Genomic DNA, 25,803 nt, shown 5'->3' on the forward strand with positions numbered 1-25,803 from the left:
GCCTGTGGAACAGCCTGCCGGAGAACCTCAGGACTGCAGAGACTGTCGATGTTTTTAAAGGAAGGTTGAAGACTCATCTTTTTAATCAGGCTTTTAACTGACCTTTTAAGCCTTCCTATGTTCTTATCATTACTTATTTATTATCTTATGTATTTTACTGTTTTAACTTTCCATGTTTTACTTATTTATTTATTTGTTTATTTTATTTTATTGTATCTGTTTTAACTCCAGTGTTTCCTCAGGGGGGTCCTCCACACTGGGGGCTGTGTCTTCTCTGCTGCTGGGGGTGTTGTCCACGAGTCCCCTTGGCTTGGCTGGTTGGGGGGCTCCCCACCTCGGTGTGGGGTCCCCGTGTCTGTCGGGGTCGGGGGGGTCTGGGTACCAGCACCTCCGGCGGGCATGGCCTGGAGGTCCTCCCAGTGTGGACGGCCCAATGGAGGCGTTTTCCACAATCGTCAGTGTCATGCCATGTCTCCCTACAGTCAGTGGTGAGAGTGGGTGTGCGTGTGTGTGTGTGTGTGTGTGTCTGTGTGTGTGTGTGTGTGCTTCTGTAGTTGTGTGCCTATATGGAGGGAGGGTGGGATGGGTCTTTTGTTTTTAATTTTTTTAAATGTTGTACAGCATTTTGCATTACATTCTTTGTATGAAAAGTGCTCTATAAATAAAGTTTGATTGAGTTTGATAATGAGGATAAAACGGTGTATAGAGGATGGATGGATGGATGGATGGATTGATGTATGCATGGAAACACACATAAATGTAATACTGGGACATGAAAATGTTCACTGATATTTGGAGTCTCCTACATGTGATGGAATGAACCATATTTCCTGGCCAGAGGGGGGTGTGGATCATCAAGCGTTTACTTCTGGGGAAAAATTTTCACATGAAGAAGGAATATCTTGTTCCATATTATAAAAACAAGCAGTTTGGAGAATCGTACCATCAGAAAATATGCTTAAACTTTAAACTTTAAGCCCAGATCACTGCGGGTTCAGAGGGAATTTCCCCCTAAAGTGCACTACGCAAGATCAGTGAACTAAGAACACACAAGGAGCTCAGCAGTCAGCTGTAGACTAAAATTAAAACAAGATGATTCAGTTCGTTATAATTGTTTTTACTCTGTTTTACCCCGTAGCATCTTCAGGTAAGATCTAATTTCTGTCTTTAAAACTGTCTCTAATGGCACTAACAGAAAACTGTTAGTCCTAGTTTTACTTTCACTTTTACAACAAAAAAAAAATCCTAAAACTGTATCAAACTTCAGAAAACACTTATTCTGTTGTTATACTGACAAGGTTCTCAGAGTTACTGAGTGGAGTCACAATGCTGTTTAGCAGTTTAGCAGATTTCAAGAGCTCGTTGGATTCTGAAGTGATTTTCTGCACTGTGATCCGTGTGTTAGCCACTTTTTATTGGTGATCGTCTGCCAGATACTCACTACTGTCCGTGGGAGCAGATAAACTAATGTCTAGACTGAATTGTTCAAGTCATTCTGCCATAAAGATTTGAAGAAAAAAGATAATCACTTTCACTTACTCTTTTAAAACATGTCAGTCCTCGTCACGACTTCCAGAGATTAGTACCCCTGAAATGTCAGTTTCTCTTTACATCAGGCTGTTTTTGATGAGAAAGAAAACAAAAATAAAACAAGTAATTTATTTTTCATATAATAAATGTAATATAATAAATAATATGATAAAAAAACAATATAATAATATAATAAATATTTTTTCTTTATTATCTCAGTCTATGATGTGTCATTTCATTTAGCACCAACACTGATTTTGATGCATTCTAACTTTTTTGTGCAGTCTCATATTTTTATATAGACTCAGGACCAAAATAACAAAAATTTCATTGTGACAAAACTGACAACCTATAGCAGCTTAACTAAGGGACATCTCAGGTGATACGAACTATAAACTTTATCAGATAGGAAAGTTTTAATTCTGTTGTTAAAAGTAGAGACGGTGTCTGTCTCCTGAACCCAGACTGGGAGCTAATTTCACAACAGAGGAGCTGATAACTGAAAGCTCTGAAGCTGAAGTAAACTAGCAGCCTGAGAGTGAAGGTCTCTGTTTGGATGATATGGTACATTAAGGTTTTTAAGATACGATGGAGCTTGGTCATTTGGAGTTTCATATGTCAAAAGCAGGATTTTAAATTATATCCTGGATTTTACAGATAGGGAAGCTGATACGAGATGAACATGATCTCTGTTACTGGTTCCTGTCAGAACTCTGGCTGCAGCATTTTGTATCAGCTGGAATTTTTTAAGAGAATTATTGAGACATCCTGATAATAGTCCAGCCTAGAAGTTATAAATGCATGGAAAAGTTTTTCATCATCAGTCATCATCAGACAAGATGTTCCTGATTTTTTTTACAACTTTTCACAGATGAAAGAAATCTGTCCGACAAACTTGTTTTATGTTGAACGACATATCATGATCAAAAATAACTTCCAGGTTATTTACAGTAGAACTGGAGACTGAGGGAATGCCATTAAGAGTAACTATCTGGTTAGATAGTATGTTTCAGAGGTGATTCAGGCCAAATACGATAACCTGAGTTTGTCTGACTTTAAATGAAGAAAATTATAGCTCATCCGGGTTTTTATGTCCTTCAGACATGTTTCATAAACAAATGAAATTGGGTGTCATCTGCCTAACAATAGAAATTAATGCATTGCTTCCCAATAATATTGCCTAAGGGGAGCATGTACAAAGTAAGTAATGTAACACAGAACCCTGTGGAACTCCATAACTAACTCTGGTATGAGTAGAAGAGTCATCATTAAAGCTCGTGTCCGGAGTTTGAAACGCAGCGTCTCCCAAAACACTGTTGGTCCCACCCTCCCTCCCTCTGATTTCGCCCCTTTATTTGTGCACGCGCGCAGTACCTGACAGGAGTGCCCGGAGTGCTGCAGCATCTTACCTCTTTTGCTGTTTTCCACTCTTCTACATTTAGTACATTTAGTAAATAATAAAGGAATTACGTTAGAATTCTGTATTGAGTCTAACTTGTCCTAATACAAAAATAACATGAATCTGCTAAGACGAACGAGTAAAGTTTCAATATGTGATTACACTCGTGTATCCCTCTCAATGACGTTGTTTATCAAACTTAGTGCATTTACGCGTGTATATGTGTTACATTGTTTATTTATTAGGGTCCGAGCACCGAGGGTGCGAAGGACAGGCGGTGCAAGGGCACCGACTGTACAAGGCACCAGCGGTGCCAAGGACCCTATTGAAACCCGAGGGTTGATTAGGGTCCGAGCACCGAGGGTGCGAAGGACAGGCGGTGCAAGGGCACCGACTGTCCAAGGCACCAGCGGTGCCAAGGACCCTATTGAAACCCTAGGGTTTATTAGGGTCCGAGCACCGAGGGTGCCGAGGACAGGCGGTGCAAGGGCACCGACTGTCCAAGGCACCAGCGGTGCCAAGGACCCTATTGAAACCCTAGGGTTTATTATTATTAGGGTCCGAGCACCGAGGGTGCGAAGGACAGGCGGTGCCAGGGCACCGACTGTCCAAGGCACCAGCGGTGCCAAGGACCCTATTGAAACCCTAGGGTTTATTATTAGGGTCCGAGCACCGAGGGTGCGAAGGACAGGCGGTGCCAGGGCACCGACTGTCCAAGGCACCAGCGGTGCCAAGGACCCTATTGAAACCCTAGGGTTTATTATTATTATTAGGGTCCGAGCACCGAGGGTGCGAAGGACAGGCGGTGCCAGGGCACCGACTGTCCAAGGCACCAGCGGTGCCAAGGACCCTATTGAAACCCTAGGGTTTATTATTATTAGGGTCCGAGCACCGAGGGTGCGAAGGACAGGCGGTGCCAGGGCACCGACTGTCCAAGGCACCAGCGGTGCCAAGGACCCTATTGAAACCCTAGGGTTTATTAGGGCCCGAGCACCGAGGGTGCGAAGGACAGGCGGTGCCAGGGCACCGACTGTCCAAGGCACCAGCGGTGCCAAGGACCCTATTGAAACCCTAGGGTTTATTATTAGGGTCCGAGCACCGAGGGTGCGAAGGACAGGCGGTGCCAGGGCACCGACTGTCCAAGGCACCAGCGGTGCCAAGGACCCTATTGAAACCCTAGGGTTTATTATTATTATTATTAGGGGCCGAGCACCGAGGGTGCGAAGGACAGGCGGTGCAAGGGCACCGACTGTCCAAGGCACCAGCGGTGCCAAGGACCCTATTGAAACCCTAGGGTTTATTAGGGTCCGAGCACCGAGGGTGCCGAGGACAGGCGGTGCAAGGGCACCGACTGTCCAAGGCACCAGCGGTGCCAAGGACCCTATTGAAACCCTAGGGTTTATTATTATTAGGGTCCGAGCACCGAGGGTGCGAAGGACAGGCGGTGCCAGGGCACCGACTGTCCAAGGCACCAGCGGTGCCAAGGACCCTATTGAAACCCTAGGGTTTATTATTAGGGTCCGAGCACCGAGGGTGCGAAGGACAGGCGGTGCCAGGGCACCGACTGTCCAAGGCACCAGCGGTGCCAAGGACCCTATTGAAACCCTAGGGTTTATTATTATTATTAGGGTCCGAGCACCGAGGGTGCGAAGGACAGGCGGTGCCAGGGCACCGACTGTCCAAGGCACCAGCGGTGCCAAGGACCCTATTGAAACCCTAGGGTTTATTATTATTAGGGTCCGAGCACCGAGGGTGCGAAGGACAGGCGGTGCCAGGGCACCGACTGTCCAAGGCACCAGCGGTGCCAAGGACCCTATTGAAACCCTAGGGTTTATTAGGGCCCGAGCACCGAGGGTGCGAAGGACAGGCGGTGCCAGGGCACCGACTGTCCAAGGCACCAGCGGTGCCAAGGACCCTATTGAAACCCTAGGGTTTATTATTAGGGTCCGAGCACCGAGGGTGCGAAGGACAGGCGGTGCCAGGGCACCGACTGTCCAAGGCACCAGCGGTGCCAAGGACCCTATTGAAACCCTAGGGTTTATTATTATTATTAGGGTCCGAGCACCGAGGGTGCGAAGGACAGGCGGTGCCAGGGCACCGACTGTCCAAGGCACCAGCGGTGCCAAGGACCCTATTGAAACCCTAGGGTTTATTATTATTAGGGTCCGAGCACCGAGGGTGCGAAGGACAGGCGGTGCCAGGGCACCGACTGTCCAAGGCACCAGCGGTGCCAAGGACCCTATTGAAACCCTAGGGTTTATTATTATTATTATTTTTTTTTTTCTCCCGTAAAGTAAATTGGCTTTTTGGCGGCCTTATCATACTCCAAAACGCGTGAAATTTGGCATGCACATCAGGACTGGCGAAAAATTTGATATTTTATGGGAGTTGCGCATGTGCGTGGCAAAATGGCTCTATAGCGCCACCTGCAAACTTGAAAAAGTAGTCATTAGGCCAACTGCCACAATGTTTCATGTACAGCTACAATATTTGGTGGGCATATGCAGAACATCCGGACACACCAAAAAGTCAATTACAGCCACGCCCTAAACCCGACAGGAAGTCGGCCATCTTGAATTTGCTGTAAATTTTTCAAACTTAATCGCTCCTCTGGAAATGAATTGCCTTTTTGGCGGCCTTATCATGAACCAAAACGCGTGAAATTTGGCGTGCACATCAGGACTGGCGAAAAATTTGATATTTTATGGGAGTTGCGCATATGTGTGGAAAAATGGCTCTATAGCGCCACCTGCAAAATTGAAAAAGTGGTCATTAGGCCAACTTCCACAATGTTTTATTTACAGCTACAATATTTGGTGGGCATATGCACCACATCAGGACACACCAAAAAGTCAATCACAGCCACACCCTAAACCCAACAGGAAGTCGGCCATCTTGAATTTGCTGTTCATCTGTCAAAATTTATAGCTCCTAGTGGATAAGTCTGAGAGAACTGAAATTTGGCCAGTACATGCACCAGACCTTTCTGATGAAAAGTTATCAAAAACTCAACCAGAAGCCAAAAGGTGTGGCCATGGCGGAGCCTCAAACAACTGATCCTTCGCCATGAAACAGGAATTGGTGTCTAATTCTTCTCAACATGCTCCAATCTGCCTGAAACTTTACATGTATGATGACAGTCCTGTCCTGATGTCATCCACATAGGGATATTCATTGACAGTCATAGCGCCACCTTGTGGTTTCAGGAAATAGACATCTTTTACACTTTCATGCCCTATTGTTACCCGGTTGATCATATTCACTTCAAATGCGGTGACAACAGCCTAAACACATTGATGATGCATCCCAGTGAAAATGGTGACTTGTCATCAAAGGGCGTGTCTGTGGCGGCCAAACCAATTTCGATGTTTCGCCATGAAAATTTTACGATTCATATCTCAGCTGAACAACATCCTATCTGCCTCAGACTTCACATGCTGGATACCAGGTCCAGTCTGAACACATCCACACTCATAAATTTTGAAAAAGTCATAGCGCCACCTGTTGGTAATAGTAAGTTTAAGGCCTTATATTTTCAGGTACAATGGCCCCAAACGTGGTGATATCATGCTGGAAATTGGTCAGTCGAGTCTTCACCTCTTGACAATCACACACTGTGAAGGGTGTGACATTTCATGCAACGCTGTTGCCGTAGCAACCAAATATCGCCATGAAAAACAAAGCCCTTTCTGACAGGTTAGGAATACTCCAATGCTCACAAAAATTACCACACACATCACCATTGACCCAAGGAACAACACCGTATGCATCTCGGCACTGCACATGCTATAGCGCCCCCTACAGTATTTTTAACAAACAGCCCCCCCAGCACGTTTCACCTACATCCATGAAATTTGGGAGGCTTATAGAGCACATCAGGACGCACAAAAAAGCCTCTTGGAGCCATGTCCTAAACCCAACAGGAAGTCGGCCATCTTGGATTAATTGTGAGATTTTTGATGATTTTTCTCATTTTTGAGAGTTAATACCTCCGAGGGGATAATTCCAGGAGACCTGAAATTTTGTCAGTCCACACAGCAGGACTTGGTGATGAAAAGTTATCAAAAGTTTAACCAGAAGCCAAATGGCGTGGCCATGGCGACCATCAGCGTTTTGATGCTTCGCCATGAAACATCAGCTGCTGTATAACTCTCCTCTGCATGCTCCAATCTGCCTCAAACTTTCCATGTGTGATCACAATCCAATCCTGATCACATCTACAGGCCAACAGACACTCTCAGTCGCAGCGCCACCTGTTGGAGGGACAGTAAATGCTGTATAACTGGCCTCTACATGATCAAATCAGCCTGAAACTTTTCATGAGTGATCAGAGTCCAACCCTCATCACATCCACTGTGTGAAATACACTCTGAGTTACAGCGCCACCTGGTGGATAGACAGGAAATGCTCGATAACTGCTCTGAACATGCTACAGTCTGGCTGAAATTTTACATGTATGATTGGACTCTGGTCCAGATGCGATTCAGAGGCCGACATACACTCTCAGTCACAGCGCCACCTGGTGGACGTGCGTGGATTCACCGACCAGCGTGGATGCGAGGACCCGTCCATCGCTGCTTGCAGCTTTAATTTTTTTTTTTTTTTTTTTCTCCCGTAAAGTAAATTGGCTTTTTGGCGGCCTTATCATACTCCAAAACGCGTGAAATTTGGCATACACATCAGGACTGGCGAAAAATTTGATATTTTATGGGAGTTGCGCATGTGCGTGGCAAAATGGCTCTATAGCGCCACCTGCAAAGTTGAAAAAGTAGTCATTAGGCCAACTGCCACAATGTTTCATGTACAGCTACAATATTTGGTGGGCATATGCAGAACATCAGGACACACCAAACAGTCAATCACAGCCACGCCCTAAACCCAACAGGAAGTCGGCCATCTTGAATTTGCTGTAAATTTGTCAAAATTAATTTCTCCCGGCGAATGAATTGCCTTTTTGGGGGCCTTATCATAAACCAAAACGCGTGAAATTTGGCGTGCACATCAGGACTGGCGAAAAATTTGATATTTTATGGGAGTTGCACATGTGTGTGGCAAAATGGCTCTATAGCGCCACCTATAAACTTGAAAAAGTAGTCATTAGGCCAACTGCCACAATGTTTCATGTACAGCTACAATATTTGGTGGGCATATGCACAACATCAGGACACACCAAAAAGTCAATTACAGCGACGCCCTAAACCCAACAGGAAGTCGGCCATCTTGGATTTGCTGTAAATATTTTCTCCCGGCAAATAAATTGCCTTTTTGGTGGCCTTATCATATCCCAAAACATGTGAAATTTGGCGTGCACATCAGGACTGGCCAAAAATTTGATATTTTATGGGACCCGTCCATCGCTGCTTGCAGCTTTAATTTCTATCTCGAGTTCAGAATTGCATGACTCCTCTGACGAAGAGTATGTCTCAGACACCCCAACATCTTCCTCCAGAGGTCGGGCATCTAAAAGAACCCGTCAGGCGGGCTATGGAGGCCGTGGTCGGGGAGCGACGCGAGCACCCCGAGCCAAAAACGTCCTGCAGTCTCTTGGCCTGACAAGCCGTGGGATTGGTAACTTTTCTGGAAGTTGCTGATCCCTAATGCTCTCTCCTCTACAAGCAAAACAAATGTGCGCGCGGTTGCGTAGTGCGTAGCTCGCCCACCTCTGCATGGGCTTGCTTGCTGTGCGCGTAACTGTTGATTGACAGCATGACAAAGCTGAAGCTCGAACTTGATTGGTCGGCAGCGACCGGCGCTTTTTGGAATAACATGGGGGTCTATGAGAGGAAAGCGGAGCTCATGAATAAATTTTCATATCGCGTCATACTAACATAAGATTATAGTATCGAACTAGACTAACACATTTAAGATTTGTTAAACAATGATACATAAATTCAAAACAAACGGAAACTCCGGACACGAGCTTTAACATGAACAAACTGGAATATGTCTGATAAATATGACTTATAACAATTTAATGCAGTTCCTTTAATCCCAATAACTTGTTTCTGTCTCTGTCATAACATGCTGTCATCAACTGTATCAGATGCAGCACTGAGATCCAGTAGAACAAGTACAGACACAAGTCCACTGTCTGAAGCTACTACTGTAGAAGATCATGGGTGATCTTCACCAGTGCTGTCTCTGTACTGTCATTTATTCTAAATCCTGACTAAAACTCTTTGGGCAAACCATTTCAATGCAGATAATCACAAAATCAGCTTTCAACAACTAGCCTGTTAGTAAAGAGAAGTTGATGACATTTAATACGACAGTATTAATTAATGGAAATATTTCTTTGAACAATGTCGTGGGAATGCTGGTTTGGAAGAATTTACTGTCGATGTGAACTCTGAGAGATTTACAGCAGAGAAGCAGTCCAAGTATCAATCTGGTTCTACGGAAGCTTCCAGAACCATGACACCAAAAGACAAATTCAGGATTTTTTTTGTCTAATATTCATAAGTTGATTAGTAAAGAAGGTCATGAAGTCATCACTTCTGAGGGTTAAAGGAACAGAAGGCTCCACACAGCTGTGACTCTTTGTCAGCCTGGCTCCAGAAAAGAAACCTGGGGTTGTTCTTGTTATCCTCAATTTAAGATGAATAATAGGCACTTCTTGTCTTGTGAATAGTTATTTTTATGTGAGAAAACAGTTTTTCAGGCTAGGGAAAATAATGCTGAATTTGTAGAGCACCATTGCCTTTCCAGTCCTCTTGAATTCTGCTTTAAGATGTGCAGTTGTTCATTATACAATGGAGCTATTTTGCTATAATTTAATGCCTTTTCGTCAACAGCAGGATCATCATCATTTGACTCAAGCTGCAGTCATAGCAGAATGTGTAGAAATGGTAGAAACTATGTTTCAAAATGCACTCGTTAATTTAGGTGCACCATCCTCAGCTTGCCTGAGGAAATCATCAATTTAAGGCAAGTCTCAATGAGAATTTGACTAAAATGAAGTTGATCAGTCTCATTCTGAAAGTCAGAAACTCTGATTTCATTGACCTCCCAGGGCTCCAGACTAACTTTTTTTCCTGGGCCACAGTGGCCCCTAACTTAAAATTTTAGGAGCGCAAGCAGAAAATTTAGGGGCGCACACCAAAATCGACTTGCAAAGTAAATATTCACATTTCCTCTTGTTTTCACTGTATTACTGATAAATACTTGCACAATAAATGCAGAAACTATGTTTTCAGTTCGCAATTTATTGTGCAGCAGTTGACACAACATATCAAGAAAAGCACTCAGAGTGCAGTACTCCACCAAGGCTGCTCAGTTGACGTATAATTTCCGACGGATGAAATCTTTAATAAAAATGACCTTGTGCTGAGTACAGGCATATGTTATGCATGTGCACGTTATGTATTTATACCGAATCACGTGTAAATTACTCTAAGAAGAGGTTTCTTGACATGGCAAAGATGCTGCAGAAAAGTCTGAAATTCCACATAAAGACGAAAGAAAACGGTTTCATGCTGTTGCTGTCTAGCAAAGGATGTGTCTAAACTTAAAAGCAGCTGGAATGGGGACAAGAAAGGAGTGAAGGACAGGAAGGTGAATTTGTGTTCAAAATAAAGCTGAATGTAAATAAAGGCTTTGTAAAACATCAGGAGCTTCACCGTCATTCGCCCCTTGCTCTCACACACATTGGCCCGCCTTCTTCTTCTTTGGTGTTCGTCTCCTTTCTTCTTCTTTTGGAGTTAATGTCGGTTGAACCAGGTCATTTGCGCATGACTGTGTACTGGGCTGAAGTGTGGAGCAGAAGTTTGTCGGCAACAAAAAATATTCAATATAGGCTATGAGCCAGAACCCCAAATTTCACCTATCGGTACTATTCAGATGGAGTAAGCCTCACTGTGATTTTTAGCAAGATATATATCCCTAGAGATGAAAAAATTGTGATAGTCTTGTATAACTCTCGGCCATCACTGTGTTATCACCCTAAATGTATACGCGGGGCGCTCTGATTTGTATGAAAATTCGAAATTCACTAGAATTTCTTCAAATTCGGTTTTTGGTCACAATATGGGCTCAGTGTGTTAAAATTAGAATAAAAACATATAAAGACTTTGGTGAAATATCCACGTTTGTTCTTTCAATGGCACTAAAGGATGGTAGTGCAAGTTACAGGATTTACATTGTCTTCGACACATACCACGAGACTTCAATTAAGAACTGTGAAAGGTTGCCAGGGGAGAAGACCTTGAGGCAAAGTTCCAGGATATCACAGCATCTCAAGTGATAAGACAATGGAGAATCTTTCTGGCCAATGTAGGCAACAAGACAAGTCTCAATTCAATTCAATTCAATTTTATTTATATAGCGTCAATTACAGTCAAATCGTAGTGGCAAGGAAAACACCCTTTTAACAGGGAAGAAACCTCGAGCAGAACCCGGCTCTATATAGGGGGGACCCATCTGCCTGCTGGCCGGGCGGGTTGAGAGGGACAGAGGAGGGCAAGGAGGAGGGATGGGAGAAGAGGGAAGGGTGGGAGAGCAAGGAAAACACAACACACATTTGGATACATGCATGACAGGATATGTGATACAAACAAAGTATAAGTTAACATTGAAAACTGACTCATAGTTTACTCTGATGATGTACGGCTCTGACATTAAACATACTCCATATATAGCTAGCAGTAAAATTCAAACAGTATGTAAGTTAGCATAACAAGTATAGTGAGGGCGATGCAGAGTTGACTGGTGGAAAAGGGGAGTTGGAAGCAGAGGGCTGGAGGAAGGTCAGCAGCAGCATCCCACAGTGGACATGATGGAGACTGGACCAGCTGGTGGAACATCGACCGCAGATCTGAAGCATCCAGCTCTGGGATATAGAAGGGCTCAGTGCGTCAAGAGAAGTCCCCCAGCAGCCCAGGCCTATAGCAGCATGACTAGGGGCAGAACGAAGGGACGTCCAAGAGGGAGTCAGCTGTGCAATGAAGACACAAGCCGAACCCCTGTGGGTCACCCAGTCAGCCCCAACTATAAGATTTGTCAAAAAGGAACGTTTTAAGCCTGGTCTTAAAAATAGAGAGGGTGTCTGCCTCCCGAACCCAAACTGGGAGCAGGTTCCACAGGAGAGGCGCCTGATAACTGAAGGCTCTGCCTCCCATTCTACTTTTAGAAATTCTAGGGACAACAAGTAAGCCTGCAGTTTGAGAGCGAAGAGTTCTACTAGGATAATATGGTACTATCAGATCTTTAAGATATGATGGAGATTGGTTATTAAGAGCTTTATATGTCAGAAGAAGGATTTTAAATTCTATTCTGGATTTAACAGGAAGCCAGTGAACAGAAGCAAGTATAGCAGAAATATGATCTCTTTTGCTAACTCCTGTCAGTACTCTCGCAGCAGCGTTTTGGATCAACTGTAGATGTTTAAGAGAGCTATTTGGACAACCCGATAATAAGGAATTGCAATAGTCAAGCCTGGAAGTAACAAAAGCATGAACTAATTTTTCTGCATCACTCTGAGACAGAATGTTCCTGATTTTTACAATATTACGCAGGTGACAAAAGGAAGTCCTACAGACTTGCTTTATGTGTGAGTTAAAGGACATGTCCTGGTCAAAAATAACTCCAAGATTCCTCACAGTAGTACTGGAGGCCAACGTGATGCCATCCAGAGTAACTATTTGCTTTGAAAGCGAGTTTCTAAGATGCTTGGGGCCAAATACAATGACTTCAGTTTTGTCTGAATTTAGCAGTAGGAAGTTAAAAGTCATCCAGGTTTTAATGTCCTTAAGACAATCTTGCAGTCTAGCTAACTGATCAGTTTCATCTGGCTTCATAGATAAATACAATTGTGTGTCATCTGCATAACAATGGACGTTAATACAATGCTTCCTAATAATATTGCCTAAAGGAAGCATGTATAATATGAAAAGTATCGGTCCTAAGACAGAACCCTGAGGAACTCCATGATTAACTTTAATATGCTCAGAAGAGTTATTGTTGACATGCACAAACTGGAACCTATCTGATAAGTAGGATTTAAACCAGTCCAGTGCTGTCCCTCTAATGCCAATTGAATGTTCTAGACGCTGTAATAAAATTTTGTGGTCGACTGTCTCAAACGCTGCACTAAGATTTAACAAAACAAGTATAGAGACTAGTCCATTATCTGATGCTATGAGAAGGTCATTAGTAACTTTCACCAGAGCTGTTTCTGTGCTATGATGCACTCTGAAGCCTGACTGAAACATTTCAAACAAATTATTCCTTTGTAAGTGTTCACATAATTGATTTGCAACTGTTCTTTCCAGAATTTTAGAGCGAAATGGTAGGTTGGATATTGGTCTATAGTTAGCTAACACATCTGGATCTAAAGTGGGCTTTTTAAGCAAAGGTTTGATGACAGCAACCTTAAAAGCCTGTGGTACATAGCCTGTTACTAGAGAGAGATTAATCAGATCTAACATTGAAGAATTAATTAAAGGTAAAGGTAAAATCTCCTTGAAGAGTCTAGTTGGGATAGGATCTAAAAGACATGTTGATGGTTTGGATGTAGAAACTGTTGAAATTAGACCAAATTAGTCTCATCACTTTCCTCGTGAATGAATGGAAAAAAACCAAACTGTACAAGTCAACTGAGTGGAAAGGTGCTGTTTGTCACATCTGGAGAGAAATGTTACAAGCTCACAACAGAAGGCCACACTGAGGTTCCAGAGCTACAGAGTACATATTAAGGAGCGGATGGTCGACTGTTGCTTCACGCTGCTCATGCTGCACAGAGTGGATACACGTCAGTGATAATCAGCTACGAAGACACAGATGTGTTCATTTTGAGCTAGGCTTTCCCAGATCAAATTGTAGCAAAATTGTATCAGAAATGTGGTACAAAAGAACACAAGAGAATCACTGACATCACGAAAGTTGCGGCTACAGTTGGCACAGACACTTGTCATGGACTTATTGGGATGCATGCCTTCACAGGTTGCAATAGTGTCAGTACGTTTGCTGGCAAAGGAAAGCTTGGAGCACTGAAACTTCTGAAGTCCAACAAAGATGCACGAGATGTCTTCACCAAGCTTGGGCATGAATGGGATGTGTCAGAGGAACTGATGTGTAAGCTGGAATGTTTCACATGCCTGCTGTATGCACCCAAGTCAGGAACGAGCGAACTTAATACTCTCAGATACACACTATTTTGCGTGAAAAAAGGAGAGATCGAGAGTCACCAGTTGCCCCCATGCAATGACTGTTTCAGGAAACATACACAGCGGGCCAACTACCAAGCGGCAATTTGGAGGTGAAGTCTTAAACAGGACCCAGAAACCCCAAGCCCCATTGGCAAAGGATGGAAAATGGAGGAAGAAAATCTGACAATAGACTGGATGGACGGTCAACCAGCTTCACAAGCTCTTCTTGATCTATTGGCCTGTAACTGTTCCAGGAGCTGCAAACTGCCAAATTGTGTGTGTGCATCACCAGTGGGCTTAAATGTACAGACATGTGCAAACTCCGCACCTATGACAATCAGTGTGTCGAGTCGGACGAGGAAGTGGAAGATGACTATTTATCTGAAAGTAATGAAGAATACGATCTCTGAACTAATGATTTAAGATCCAACATATTAAATAGTGTGTTTTGATTATTTCAATGTAAACACGAATAATACATGTAGTTTCACTGAATGATGTTAGGTGTGTTTATTGTCTAGTGTGATTGTATTATGATATGGTACATAGGCACTTGGAGATATAAATATATAAATTGGAGAGATAGATATGCATGTATATGCAGGTGCATTCCTCATGCTTTTGGTGTGACTGATATTATGATACATAAATATGATAGAGATACAAATATAATATAATTATATGAGTTAGACAGAGGAACAGAGGAAAACATCTGTTTTCGACAAAATCACAACTGGGAGTATGGTTTCATGCTGCCGAACTATATGCCCACATAAACTATTACTGTGACAAATTCTGATATATTCTGAACTACTACCCCTTTAGAAAGATTTTAAGTGGTTAGTTGATGCTGTGCATGCCCTGGTTTGTACAATTTTTAGCAAAATATTCCGTTGCTTTTCGGAACTCGAAGCATTTCGGCAAGCGTTTTTCACCAAATTTAGCATATTTTTATGTTATATGGCAAAAGTATTGCATAAGTGTGATATATTTTTTCCTCTTTATATGTTTTTATTCTAATTTTAACATACTGAGCCCATATTGTGACCAAAAACTGAATTTGAAGAAATTCTAGTGAATTTCGAATTTTCATATAAATCGGAGTTTGATTTTCCTCTGAGATAACACAAGAAAAACAGAAATGTATTTTTGCTTTTTTTTTTTTAGCTTTAATCAGATTACAACTGATTAGCTAGCTCGGTTAGCATTGCTAATTCACATTAAAGCTAATATTTATTGGATGCTAACTCTCTTCTCTGGTAACCTTGCCAAGTTGATTTCTCGCGATATTTGTGAGTTCACAAATCTCTCAAGAAAGCATCTTGCTCCGCTCCCGCTTTCACTGTTCGTACAGAGCCAAGTTGGCACTGGCCAATCACGCAGCAGTATTCGTGTGTGGGGATATCCGGGTGTGAAGACGACACCAAGCCCCAGTAGATCAAAACAAACATGGCAACGGAGGACAACGATCATGTAGATGCTGCTATTAAGTCAGTTTTAGCTGAATCTCCTATCGCTTCTTTGAAGGAAGAACAACGAGAGGCGCTTTGCGCATTTCTGGATGGTAAAGATGTTTGTGCTTTTTTACCTACGGGTTTTGGTAAGAGTTTAATCTACCAATTGGCTCCGCTCGTTGTGAAGATCCCGCGATTGGCTAAAAACAAACCTGTCAGAGGCGGGACATACTGTTGCATTATTCAATCCGTGCCTCTTTCCTCCGAACGGATTTACATGGAGCGGTCCCAGATTGATATTGTGGAGTACTATCAAGTACTACACAATTATTAATCTGGCTATTGCCAGGTTACTTCTCTGGTCAACACACACAGAAATAAACTCCATCAACATCTGGAGTGTATGGCACACATTATATCTGACACTAAAGTTTTGCATATTAAGTTCATTAGAAGTGGCACCGATAAGAAAATAAACACTTACCGAACTATCAAAGTCCTTTCAGTGTCTGCTGGTAGAATCAGCCGAAGGAAGAAAACTGGTTAAAACAAGCCAACGGGTAGAATAAGTCCATCAATAAACCAACAGTCATTACATGAGAATTAATCCGAACCAGGAGAGCAGAGTCTAGGCTGCCTCTTCCAGACGACTGGTCAATCATTCCAGACCAGGCTGTCAATCAAGTAGCCCTGCCCTCTGACCTTTCATTTTCTGTAAAAAAAATTCAATATTGATTTATTTTGAGATTGGCCACCTGATCTCTCGTTTTGACCATGAAAACTAACGAAAAAACAATCCTGAGTCATAGAAAAGCAGTCTTTCGAATTTTAGTTTTTCCCGTGACGAATTGGGGTCTATGGAGCCAGAGCTTTTTGGAGCCAACCCCTGGTGAACGGTGTGATACTGCAAGTTTTTGACACTTCTTGTCTTCATTTTTGGAACCAGGCGCTACGTCCATCTTTATATACAGTCTATGGTTCAGCAGCTGCTCTCCATCCGTACTGATTACCAGCAAGAGGCAAGAGGCAAAGACACACAGAGGAGCAAATGGCAGGAAAAGGGGGCCAGACAGGGGCCCTGACAATGACAGCCATAACTTAAATAATTAATTTATGAAATGTTGTGTTTGATTATGTATATTTTTTCTTCCAAATAAACCTATCAGATATACTGATTTTAAAACTGGAATTCTCAAAACAACATGAACTTTTTCTTACAGTAACTCACTCTCTGAAGTATTTCTACGCTGCATCCTCTCAAGTCTCAAACTTCCCAGAGTTTGTGGTTGTTGGAATGGTTGATGATGTTCAGATCATTCACTATGACAGCAACACCAGGACAGCAGTGCCCAAGCAGGACTGGATGAAGAAAGTCATTGATGATGATCCAGAGTACTTCAAGAGGAGCACCAGGATCTTTACGGGTCAACAGCAGGACTCCAAAAACAACATTGACGTACTAAAGCAACGCTTCAACCAAACTGGAGGTTTGTTCATGTTTCATGTTTTGCTGGTACATGTTGTGAATGTTTTTGTTGTGTTTTGCAAACATTCAAATGTATTTATTTTGTGCAAGTAAATGGAGATAGACAGATTTAAACATTTTAACACACTCCCAATAAAACACACTGTCAACTAGGGCTGGACCCGAATATCCCGAATATCTGAATATTCGTTCGCCGCGGCGGTATCCGGATATTAATTTTGGTATCCGAATATTCACCCAACCCGGCCAGGTTGCTGCCGACTCTGACGTCACGCTTCACTTCGTTGCATAAACACAAGACAAGATGCCAAAGATCTCTGCTGTTTGGGAATTCTTCAGTTTAACTGAAGACAAAACGAAGGAAGGCAGTGTGCAAATATTCGGATATTCGCCTTTAATAGGGCCTGAATATCCGGAGACCAGAAACCACTATTCGGGCCAGCCCTACTGTCAACCTAAAATTTGGATTAGATCAAATTCATTTGACCACAGTCTGTCAGTGAATTCATAAATATGTTGAAATAATTAGGAAACTAGAAAAGCACTCGGAGAGCGCATACCTCCACCATGCCGTTTGTCCGTCTGTCCGTCTGAGATGTCCGGCGGCCATCTCTCAATTAGCCTTCGACCTTCAAAAAATTCCTGGATCCAGACGATGATTCGGATCACCTCCAAAATCTAATCGATTCTTACTCTTGCTCTTCCGGACATCCTGTAAAAATTTGGTGAAAATCCGTCCATGACTTTTTGAGTTACGCTGTTAACAGACAAACAGACACACACACACACACACACACACACACGCACACGCACACGCACACACACACACACACACACACACACACACAGACGGACAGACAGACAAACAAACTCCGGTGATTACATAACCTCCTGGCGGAGGTAACAAACAAACTCCGGTGATTACATAACCTCCTGGCGGAGGTAATAATTGGTCATCAATTTGTTAATTCATGGAAAATTAACATCAGTTTTGATAACCAAATGATTATGCAGGTCTTCAAAAGCAAAACTCCAAATATTTGCTGGTTCTTGTTGTTGTTGTTTTTTATACAAACTGTTTTTAAAGAAAATTTATGATAATTTCCCTGTTTTAAATTAATTGATTAATCCATGAACAGTGTACACAATACAATACAAACCTTTATTAATCCCCGAAGGGAAATTTAATTCAATTCACTCACTCAACAATGAGCTTTAGCTATAAATACACCTTGTATGTGAGTGGTGGAGCAGCTCTGTCACTAACCTACAGCACACACAGGTGACTAGTAAATGTTCAAACGTTCAAAGTATGATTAAACTTAACAGTTGATCTGTCCAAACATTCAGCAAAAATTCATCTCATCAGCAGAGAAACACTCAGTTTGACTGCTGAGCTCGTAGTTCATCCCTTACTATCCACATGTTATATCTGCTAGCATACACATCACTGAGTTAACTAAATGATACAAACATGGGTTAATGGTTAAAAGTAAATATTGTCAAGCTGTTTGTTTAACTGACTGTGTTTGTAAATTCAGTATGAAATTATGAGCACCATCTGTACAGTTGATTAAAATTTCAGCTTCACTTTCTTTTTTTTCAATTTACACTTTATTGGTTCCTTCAACAGAGCAAACATTTTCAAACTGTTAGGAACAATAAGCCCCTCGTTTGGTCTGAAGAGCTAAAACGCTAGATGACACAGAATACAAAATACAGAATACAGAATAACCGATAGTATATGCGAGCTCTGTATTGTATATCCCACACCTGACCCCACATCCTGCTCAAAAAAAAGTTGCATAACAGCAATAGAGGTGCTAGCAATGAAACTATGACCAAAGAACAAGTGCGTCATAAAATATGCATACATACACACGTGGACAAAATTGTTGGTACCCCTCAGTTAAAGAAGGAAAAACCCACAATTCTCACTGAAATCACTTGAAACTCACAAAAGTAACAGTAAATAAAAATTTATTGAAAATTAAATCATCAAAAACAGCCATTACTTTTGAATTGTTGATTAACATAATTATTTAAAAAAACAAACTAATGAAACAGGCCTGGACAAAAATGATGGTACCTCTATAAAAGATTGAAAACTATTTGACCAGAGTGACATGATTAACTCAGGTGTGTCATTTAATTGACATCACAGGTGTTTCCAAACTCATAATCAGTCAGTCTGCCTATTTAAAGGGAGACAAGTAGTCACCCTGCTGTTTGGTGAAAAGGTGTGTACCACACTGAACATGGACAACAGAAAGCGAAGGAGAGAATTGTCCCAGGACATCCGAAAAAAAAATGATAGACAAACATCTTAAAGGTAAAGGCTATAAGACCATCTCTAAACAGCTTGAAGTTCCTGTGACAACAGTGGCTCATATTATTCAGAAGTTCAAGACCCACGGGACAGTAGCCAACCTCCCTGGACGTGGCCGCAAGAGGAAAATTGATGACAAATTGAAGAGACGGATCGTTGGAATTGTATCCAAAGAGCCCAGAGCAACCTCCAAAGAAATTAAAGGTGAACTCCAAGGCCAAGGTACATCAGTGTCAGATCGCACCATTCGTCGTTGTTTGAGCCAAAGTGGACTTCATGGGAGACGACCAAGGAGGACACCACTGCTGAAAAAAACTCATAAAAAAGCCAGACTGGAATTTGCAAAAATGCATGTTGACAAGCCACAAAGCTTCTGGGAGAATGTCCTTTGGACAGATGAGACCAAACTGGAGCTTTTTGGTAAGGCACATCAACTCTATGTTCATAGACTCAAAAACCAAGCATACGAAGAAAAGAACACTGTCCCTACGGTGAAACATGGAGGAGGCTCAGTAATGTTTTGGGGCTGCTTTGCTGCATCTGGCACAGGGTGTCTTGAAAGTGTGCAAGGTACGATGAAATCTGAAGACTATCAAGGCATTCTGGAGAGAAATGTGCTGCCTAGTGTCAGAAAGCTTGGTCTCAGTCGCAGGTCATGGGTCTTCCAACAGGACAACGATCCAAAACACACAGCCAAAAGCACCCAAGAATGGCTGAGAGAAAAGCGTTGGACTATTCTAAAGTGGCCTTCTATGAGCCCAGATCTGAATCCCATTGAACATATGTGGAAGGAGCTGAAACATGCCATTTGGAGAAGACACCCATCAAACCTGAGACAACTGGAGCTGTTTGCTCATGAGGAGTGGGCCAAAATACCTGTTGACAGCTGCAGAACGCTCATTGACAAATACAGAAATCGTTTAATTGCAGTGATTGCCTCAAAAGGTTGTGCAACAAAATATTAAGTTATGGGTACCATCATTTTTGTCCAGCCCTGTTTCATTAGTTTGTTTTTTTAAATAATTATGTTAATCAACAATTCAAAAGTGATGGCTGATTTTGATTATTTAATTTTCAATAAATTTTTATTTATTGTTACTTTTGTGAGTTTCAAGTGATTTCAGTGAGAATTGTGGGTTTTTCCTTCTTTAACTGAGGGGTACCAACAATTTTGTCCACGTGTGTACATATATACATACCCATACATAGATATAAAATCAAAAGGATATAAATATGTGTGCACATTAAAAAAAAGGGAATACAGTAAAGCAGAACCATAGTGTGTAGAGCGCAGAGTACAGTGAAAGTCTTGAAGGAAATCATTTTTTAAAAATTTTCTCCCTCCCCTTCCCCTTCCCTTAAGCCAGTTGAACCCTAGGCACTATTATGAACTAAATCCACTTAAATCTCTTTCCTCTGAGCCTACCCAGCCTGTGTCAAAAAGGGGCTCCACACCTCCAGGTAAACCTCTAATTTTCCATTTATTTTACAGATCAGCCTTTCATAGGAGGCTGTTTCTGACAAAGCTATAAACCACTCAGAATATGCTGGGATAGTCTGACCAACCGGTGTCTCAAAATGACCCTTTTGGTTGTAGTGATGGCTACCTTCAGCCACTGGGCTCGGAGCCTGCCAATTCTGTCATTACCTTCAAGACAGTTTAACAGACATAAAGCAGGTGTTAGTAAAACTTCTCTTCCTAGGCAATCCCCAATCTTTTCCATAACTCTTTGCCAATAGATGGTTAACCTTGGACACCTTAAAAACATATGAATGATGTCACCTTGCTCTAAATTACATCGCCAACAAAGTTTGGAAGAATTAATACCAGCTCTGTGCAATTAAAAAGGAGTCCAATAAAGTCTATTGAGTATTTTAAACTGAATAAGTTTCGATCTGGCATCTCTCATGGGTTTTAACATATCGCTCACAAGAGATGTCCATTTATCTATTTCAAAAGTTCTCTGCAGATCTCTTTTCCACACAGCTTTAGGCTTTTGTTAGAGTCTTTATGACCTTCTAATAAATATTTATAAATAAGGCCTGCCTTGTGAGGTAATTCACTGAGAACCTTGAATCTTAAATAAGCTGAAGAGTGGATAGGTGAGATAGTCTCACGTGAAGTTGCTTTAGCAAGACAGTCCCTCAGTTGTAAATACCTTCAAGTCTTTTTTACTTAGGTTATATGTGTCTTGGAGATTTTCAAATGTTCTAAAGCTATTATTAAAATACAGGATTCCTATATTTTCAATTCCTTTTGAATACCATTCTTTTCAAAAAAAAATTTCCCTCTTATCTTTAATTTTGGATTGTTCCACACTGAGGCTGATTCTATAAGATAGAGACATATGCCCTCTCTCTTGTGTATAGATTGCCAAATATCCTTAGTACATGTAATTATTGGATTTTGAAATACCATTTTAGGACACTGAGTTAAATAATCAATAGCCTTAAAAGGATTCATTAAGTCATCCTCCATATGTACTGGATTGCTCCCCCTGCTGGAGAAAAGAGAGGTTATATGGGTTCCTATGAAAGCCTCTTGATAAAGTCTTAGATTAGGTCATCTCAATCCTCCACTTTCTTCTTCTGCCTGTAATCTTTTGAGCAGAGGTGGGTAGAGTAGCCAAAATTTTTACTCAAGTAAGAGTAATGTTACTTTAGAAAAATATGACTCAAGTAGAAGTAAAAAGTAGTCATCTAAAAAATTACTTGAGTAAGAGTAAAAAAGTACTTGGTGAAAAAACTACTCAAGTAGTGAGTAACAGAAACATCTAATTTATTTGTCTTCTGTGCATGAATTCAATCAGACATACAATATAAATGTAAATTCAATAAAGTGAACATTCAGGTAAACCTCTTTAACTAAAATGATAATAAATTAAATCTTTATATGAAAAAATATGAAAAAAAAATATATTCCAAGAAACATGCTCTTGCCAGCGTTGCAGGTTTCATGCATTTTCTTTTTAAAATATTCTTTAAGACTGTCCCTGAGGTTTAACATCAAAATATTAGACATACCGAATGACTGTAACCAAACATGTAACTTAAGGTTTACCAATTTCTAAACCTTCTTCAATAGCAGTTTTTCCACAACATAAAACCAAAACAAAGGTAACAAACCTGCAAACTTGCAGTGAAAAGATACATTAACCTTTAACCTGCACTCCAAATGGCACATCAGGGCTAACCAGGTAGATTATATTTAGAACAAGGCAGTCTTTACATACAAAAGGTGTCTGTGTCCAAATGAGAGAGAGAGTAGACAGACTGACTGAGAGACAGAGCTGACAGACACAGAGAGAGAGAGACAGACAAAACAGACACACAGACAGAGAGAAAGCAGACAGACAGAGAGAGACAGAAAGACAGACAGAGAGACAGACAGAGCTGACAGACAGACACAGAGCGAGAGACAGAAGACACCGCATAGTGTAGCTGCTCCGTATGTGAGGCCACGGGTGTTCCCCCTCCTCCTCCTCCGCAGCGCACACCGTTGTTGCCTCTGCCATTTTTCGTGTGCGCCTCTGTCCATCAGCTAGGTCTGTGCGCGCCACAGATGCGAGCCCGGCACGAGTCCGGCAGCTACGCAGTTGTGCAGTTATGTGACTGAATGACGACCTCTGATTGGTGAAATACAGTCATGTGGTAGAACTTTTTGCGGAAGTGTGTATCAAGCAAAATAAAAAAAGTATATGTGTTATCACTTGGATAACAAGAAAAGTAACGAGCTGTGAAGTGCAATGTAGCGGAGTAAGAGTTGTGTTTCATATCCACAAACATACTCAAGTAAAACTAAAAAGTATTGTGCTTTAAATTTACTCATAAAAATACAATTTATCAAAAAAACTACTCAAGTAAATGTAACGGAGTAAGTGTAACTCGTTACTACCCACCTCTGCTTTTGAGACTCATCCTAGCCTTTTTTCCTGACCAGAGAAATTGGCTAATCATTGTATCTAAAGTTTTAAAGGTAGTGTCTGGGACACGGATAGGTAACATACTAAAAAGATAATTTAACTTTGGTGCTATTACCATCTTAATTACCTGAACTCACCCCCATAATGAAATTTGTAATTTGTTCCATCCCTTCAATAGGAGTTGTATTTTATTCAAGGCAGGGTGAAAATTATCTGCGATAATATTCTCCAGTCCTGGAATTAAAAGTATACCCAAATACTAAAGGCTTTAAGAAACCCACCTAAAGTTCCACTTTTGAAAAAGGGACCTAAAACTAGACTTAGATAAAGGCATCACCTCGCATTTGGTCCAGTTTATTTTATATCCCGATATGTCTGAGAATAAATCCACTAAGTCTAGCAGAGGCGGGACAGATCTGTGTGGGTCTGACATCAGGACTAACATGTCATCGGCGAAAATCGATAATTTATGCCCCCCCCCCCTCCCATTTCAATACCCTTTATTGCATTGTTTAGTCTTATAGCCTCTGCAAGAGGTTCCAGAGTAATGTTGAAAAGAAGTGGTGAAAGAGGGTCACCTTGTTTTGTTCCACGTCCTATGGGGAAGGCATCTGATCTTAACCCATTGGTTGTTAAAATAGATTTCAGATTTTTATAGATAATTTGGATAATATCTTGAAATAAGGTTCCAAACCTAAATTCTTTAAGAGAGAAAGTTAAGTAATCCCAGCTAATGCGATCAAACGCCTTGTCTGCATCTAAGGAGAGAGCAGCAACAGGAATATTACAGTCCTTGGTTTTCCAGATCAGATGCAGAAGGCGCCTAAGACTATCTGAGGAGCACCTGCCTTTAACAAAACCAACCTGATCAGAGTGGATAATACTTGAAATTACTCTCGTTGCAAAAATTTTTGTAAACAATTTCACATCACAGCATAAAAGGCTGATTGGACAATAGCTGCTGCATTCCAGTAGGTCCTTCCCCTTCTTTAATATGAGGGTAATTAAAGATTCTGACATTGATGGTGGAAGCTGTCTAGCAACAACCGACTCATTAAAAGTCTTAACCATTTCTGGACCGAGCTTAACCATAAATTTCTTAAAGAATTCATTGGGTATTCCATCAATACCTGGAGTCTTCCCATTAGGTGAGATTTTATAGTTTTTTTAATTTAACTCCTCTAGCATAATTGGTCCCTCTAAATCCTTGGCCCTATCTGCTGACAATTTAGGAAGCTTAAGCTGTTTGAAAAAGACATTTATTTTATTTAGATCCATTTGAACCTCCTGACTGTAAAGATCCTCATATACAGTGAGAGTAAAAAGTATTTGATCCCTTGCTGATTTTGTTGGTTTGCCCACTAATAAAGACATGATCATTCTATACTTTTAATGGTAGATGTATTCCAACATGGAGAGACAGAATATCAAAATGAAAATCCAGAAAATAACTTTAAAGAATTTATTTTAATTCATTTGTTGTTCATTGAGGGAAATAAGTATTTGATCCCTCTATCCAAAAGCACTTAATACTTGGTGGCAAAGCCTTTGTTTGCAAGCACAGCGGTCAGACATTTGTTGTAGTTCACCACAAGGTTAGCACACATATCAGCCCGATCTCACGAGGATTCGTGAAACTGTTACGTAAATTTTTGTTTCGGTTTCGTGCGCACCAACACGATTTCGTCATGTTTTTCGTGCCGCTCACCACGAAATGCGCACCAATGTATTTTAAACGGCGGACTTTTCGTGCCACCCAGAACGTATTTCAAACGAATGTGTGTATTATATTTTTAATGTAAAACCATGGCGAATCCAACGCTATATTTTGCATGACATCGTCCCTAACCATAACCCTAACCATAACCCTAACCATAACCTAACCATAACCTAACCATAACCCGGTGGTACACTTACCAATTTGCATAGGAATTTAAAGAATGTCCGGCGGCCGGCGGCCGCAAACGCGATCACACAAGCAGTATACGCCGATGGACAGCTTAGATCGTCATGAATCCGCCGGTATAAACCACTTTCAGCTGTGATTACCACAGCGGGTTTCGTTGTGAGCAACACGAAAAACATTTCGTGGTGAGCGGCACGAAAAACATGACGAAATCGTGTTGGTGCGCACGAAAAAGAAACAAAAAATTTACGTAACAGTTTCACGAATCCCCGTGAGACCGTGTTGCACATATCGGGGGAATTTTGGCCCACTCTTCTTTGCAGATCCTCTCTAAATCATTAAGGTTGGTGGGGTGTCGCTTGGCAACTCGGACCTTCAGCTCTCTCCATAGATGTTCGATTGGATTGAGGTCCGGAGACTGGCTGGGCCACTCCATGACCTTAATATGGTTCTTTTTGAGCCACTCCTTTGTTGCATTTGCTGTATACTTCGGGTCGTTGTCATGTTTGAAGACCCAGCCACGGCCCATTTTCAGCTTCCTAGCAGAGGGGAGGAGGTTGTCCCTCAGGACTGCACGGTACATGGCTCCATTCATCTTCCCACTGATGCGGTGAAGTAGCCCTGTGCCCTTG

General features: G+C 41.7%; 1 protein-coding gene across 1 annotated transcript in view; it reads left to right on the plus strand.

The window, feature by feature from the left end:
- Window positions 1-399: 399 nt before the first annotated feature.
- LOC127536083 (major histocompatibility complex class I-related gene protein-like) overlaps window positions 400-25,803 on the plus strand; it is a 31,186-nt gene continuing 5,782 nt past the window's right edge. The window contains exons 1-2 of the mRNA XM_051955539.1: window positions 400-454; window positions 16,694-17,040. Coding sequence (XP_051811499.1) covers window positions 400-454; window positions 16,694-17,040 — 402 coding nt within the window. The remainder of the gene's footprint in view (window positions 455-16,693; window positions 17,041-25,803) is intronic.

Source organism: Acanthochromis polyacanthus, chromosome 11 (assembly GCF_021347895.1).
Source record: "Acanthochromis polyacanthus isolate Apoly-LR-REF ecotype Palm Island chromosome 11, KAUST_Apoly_ChrSc, whole genome shotgun sequence".
NCBI lineage: Eukaryota > Metazoa > Chordata > Actinopteri > Pomacentridae > Acanthochromis > Acanthochromis polyacanthus.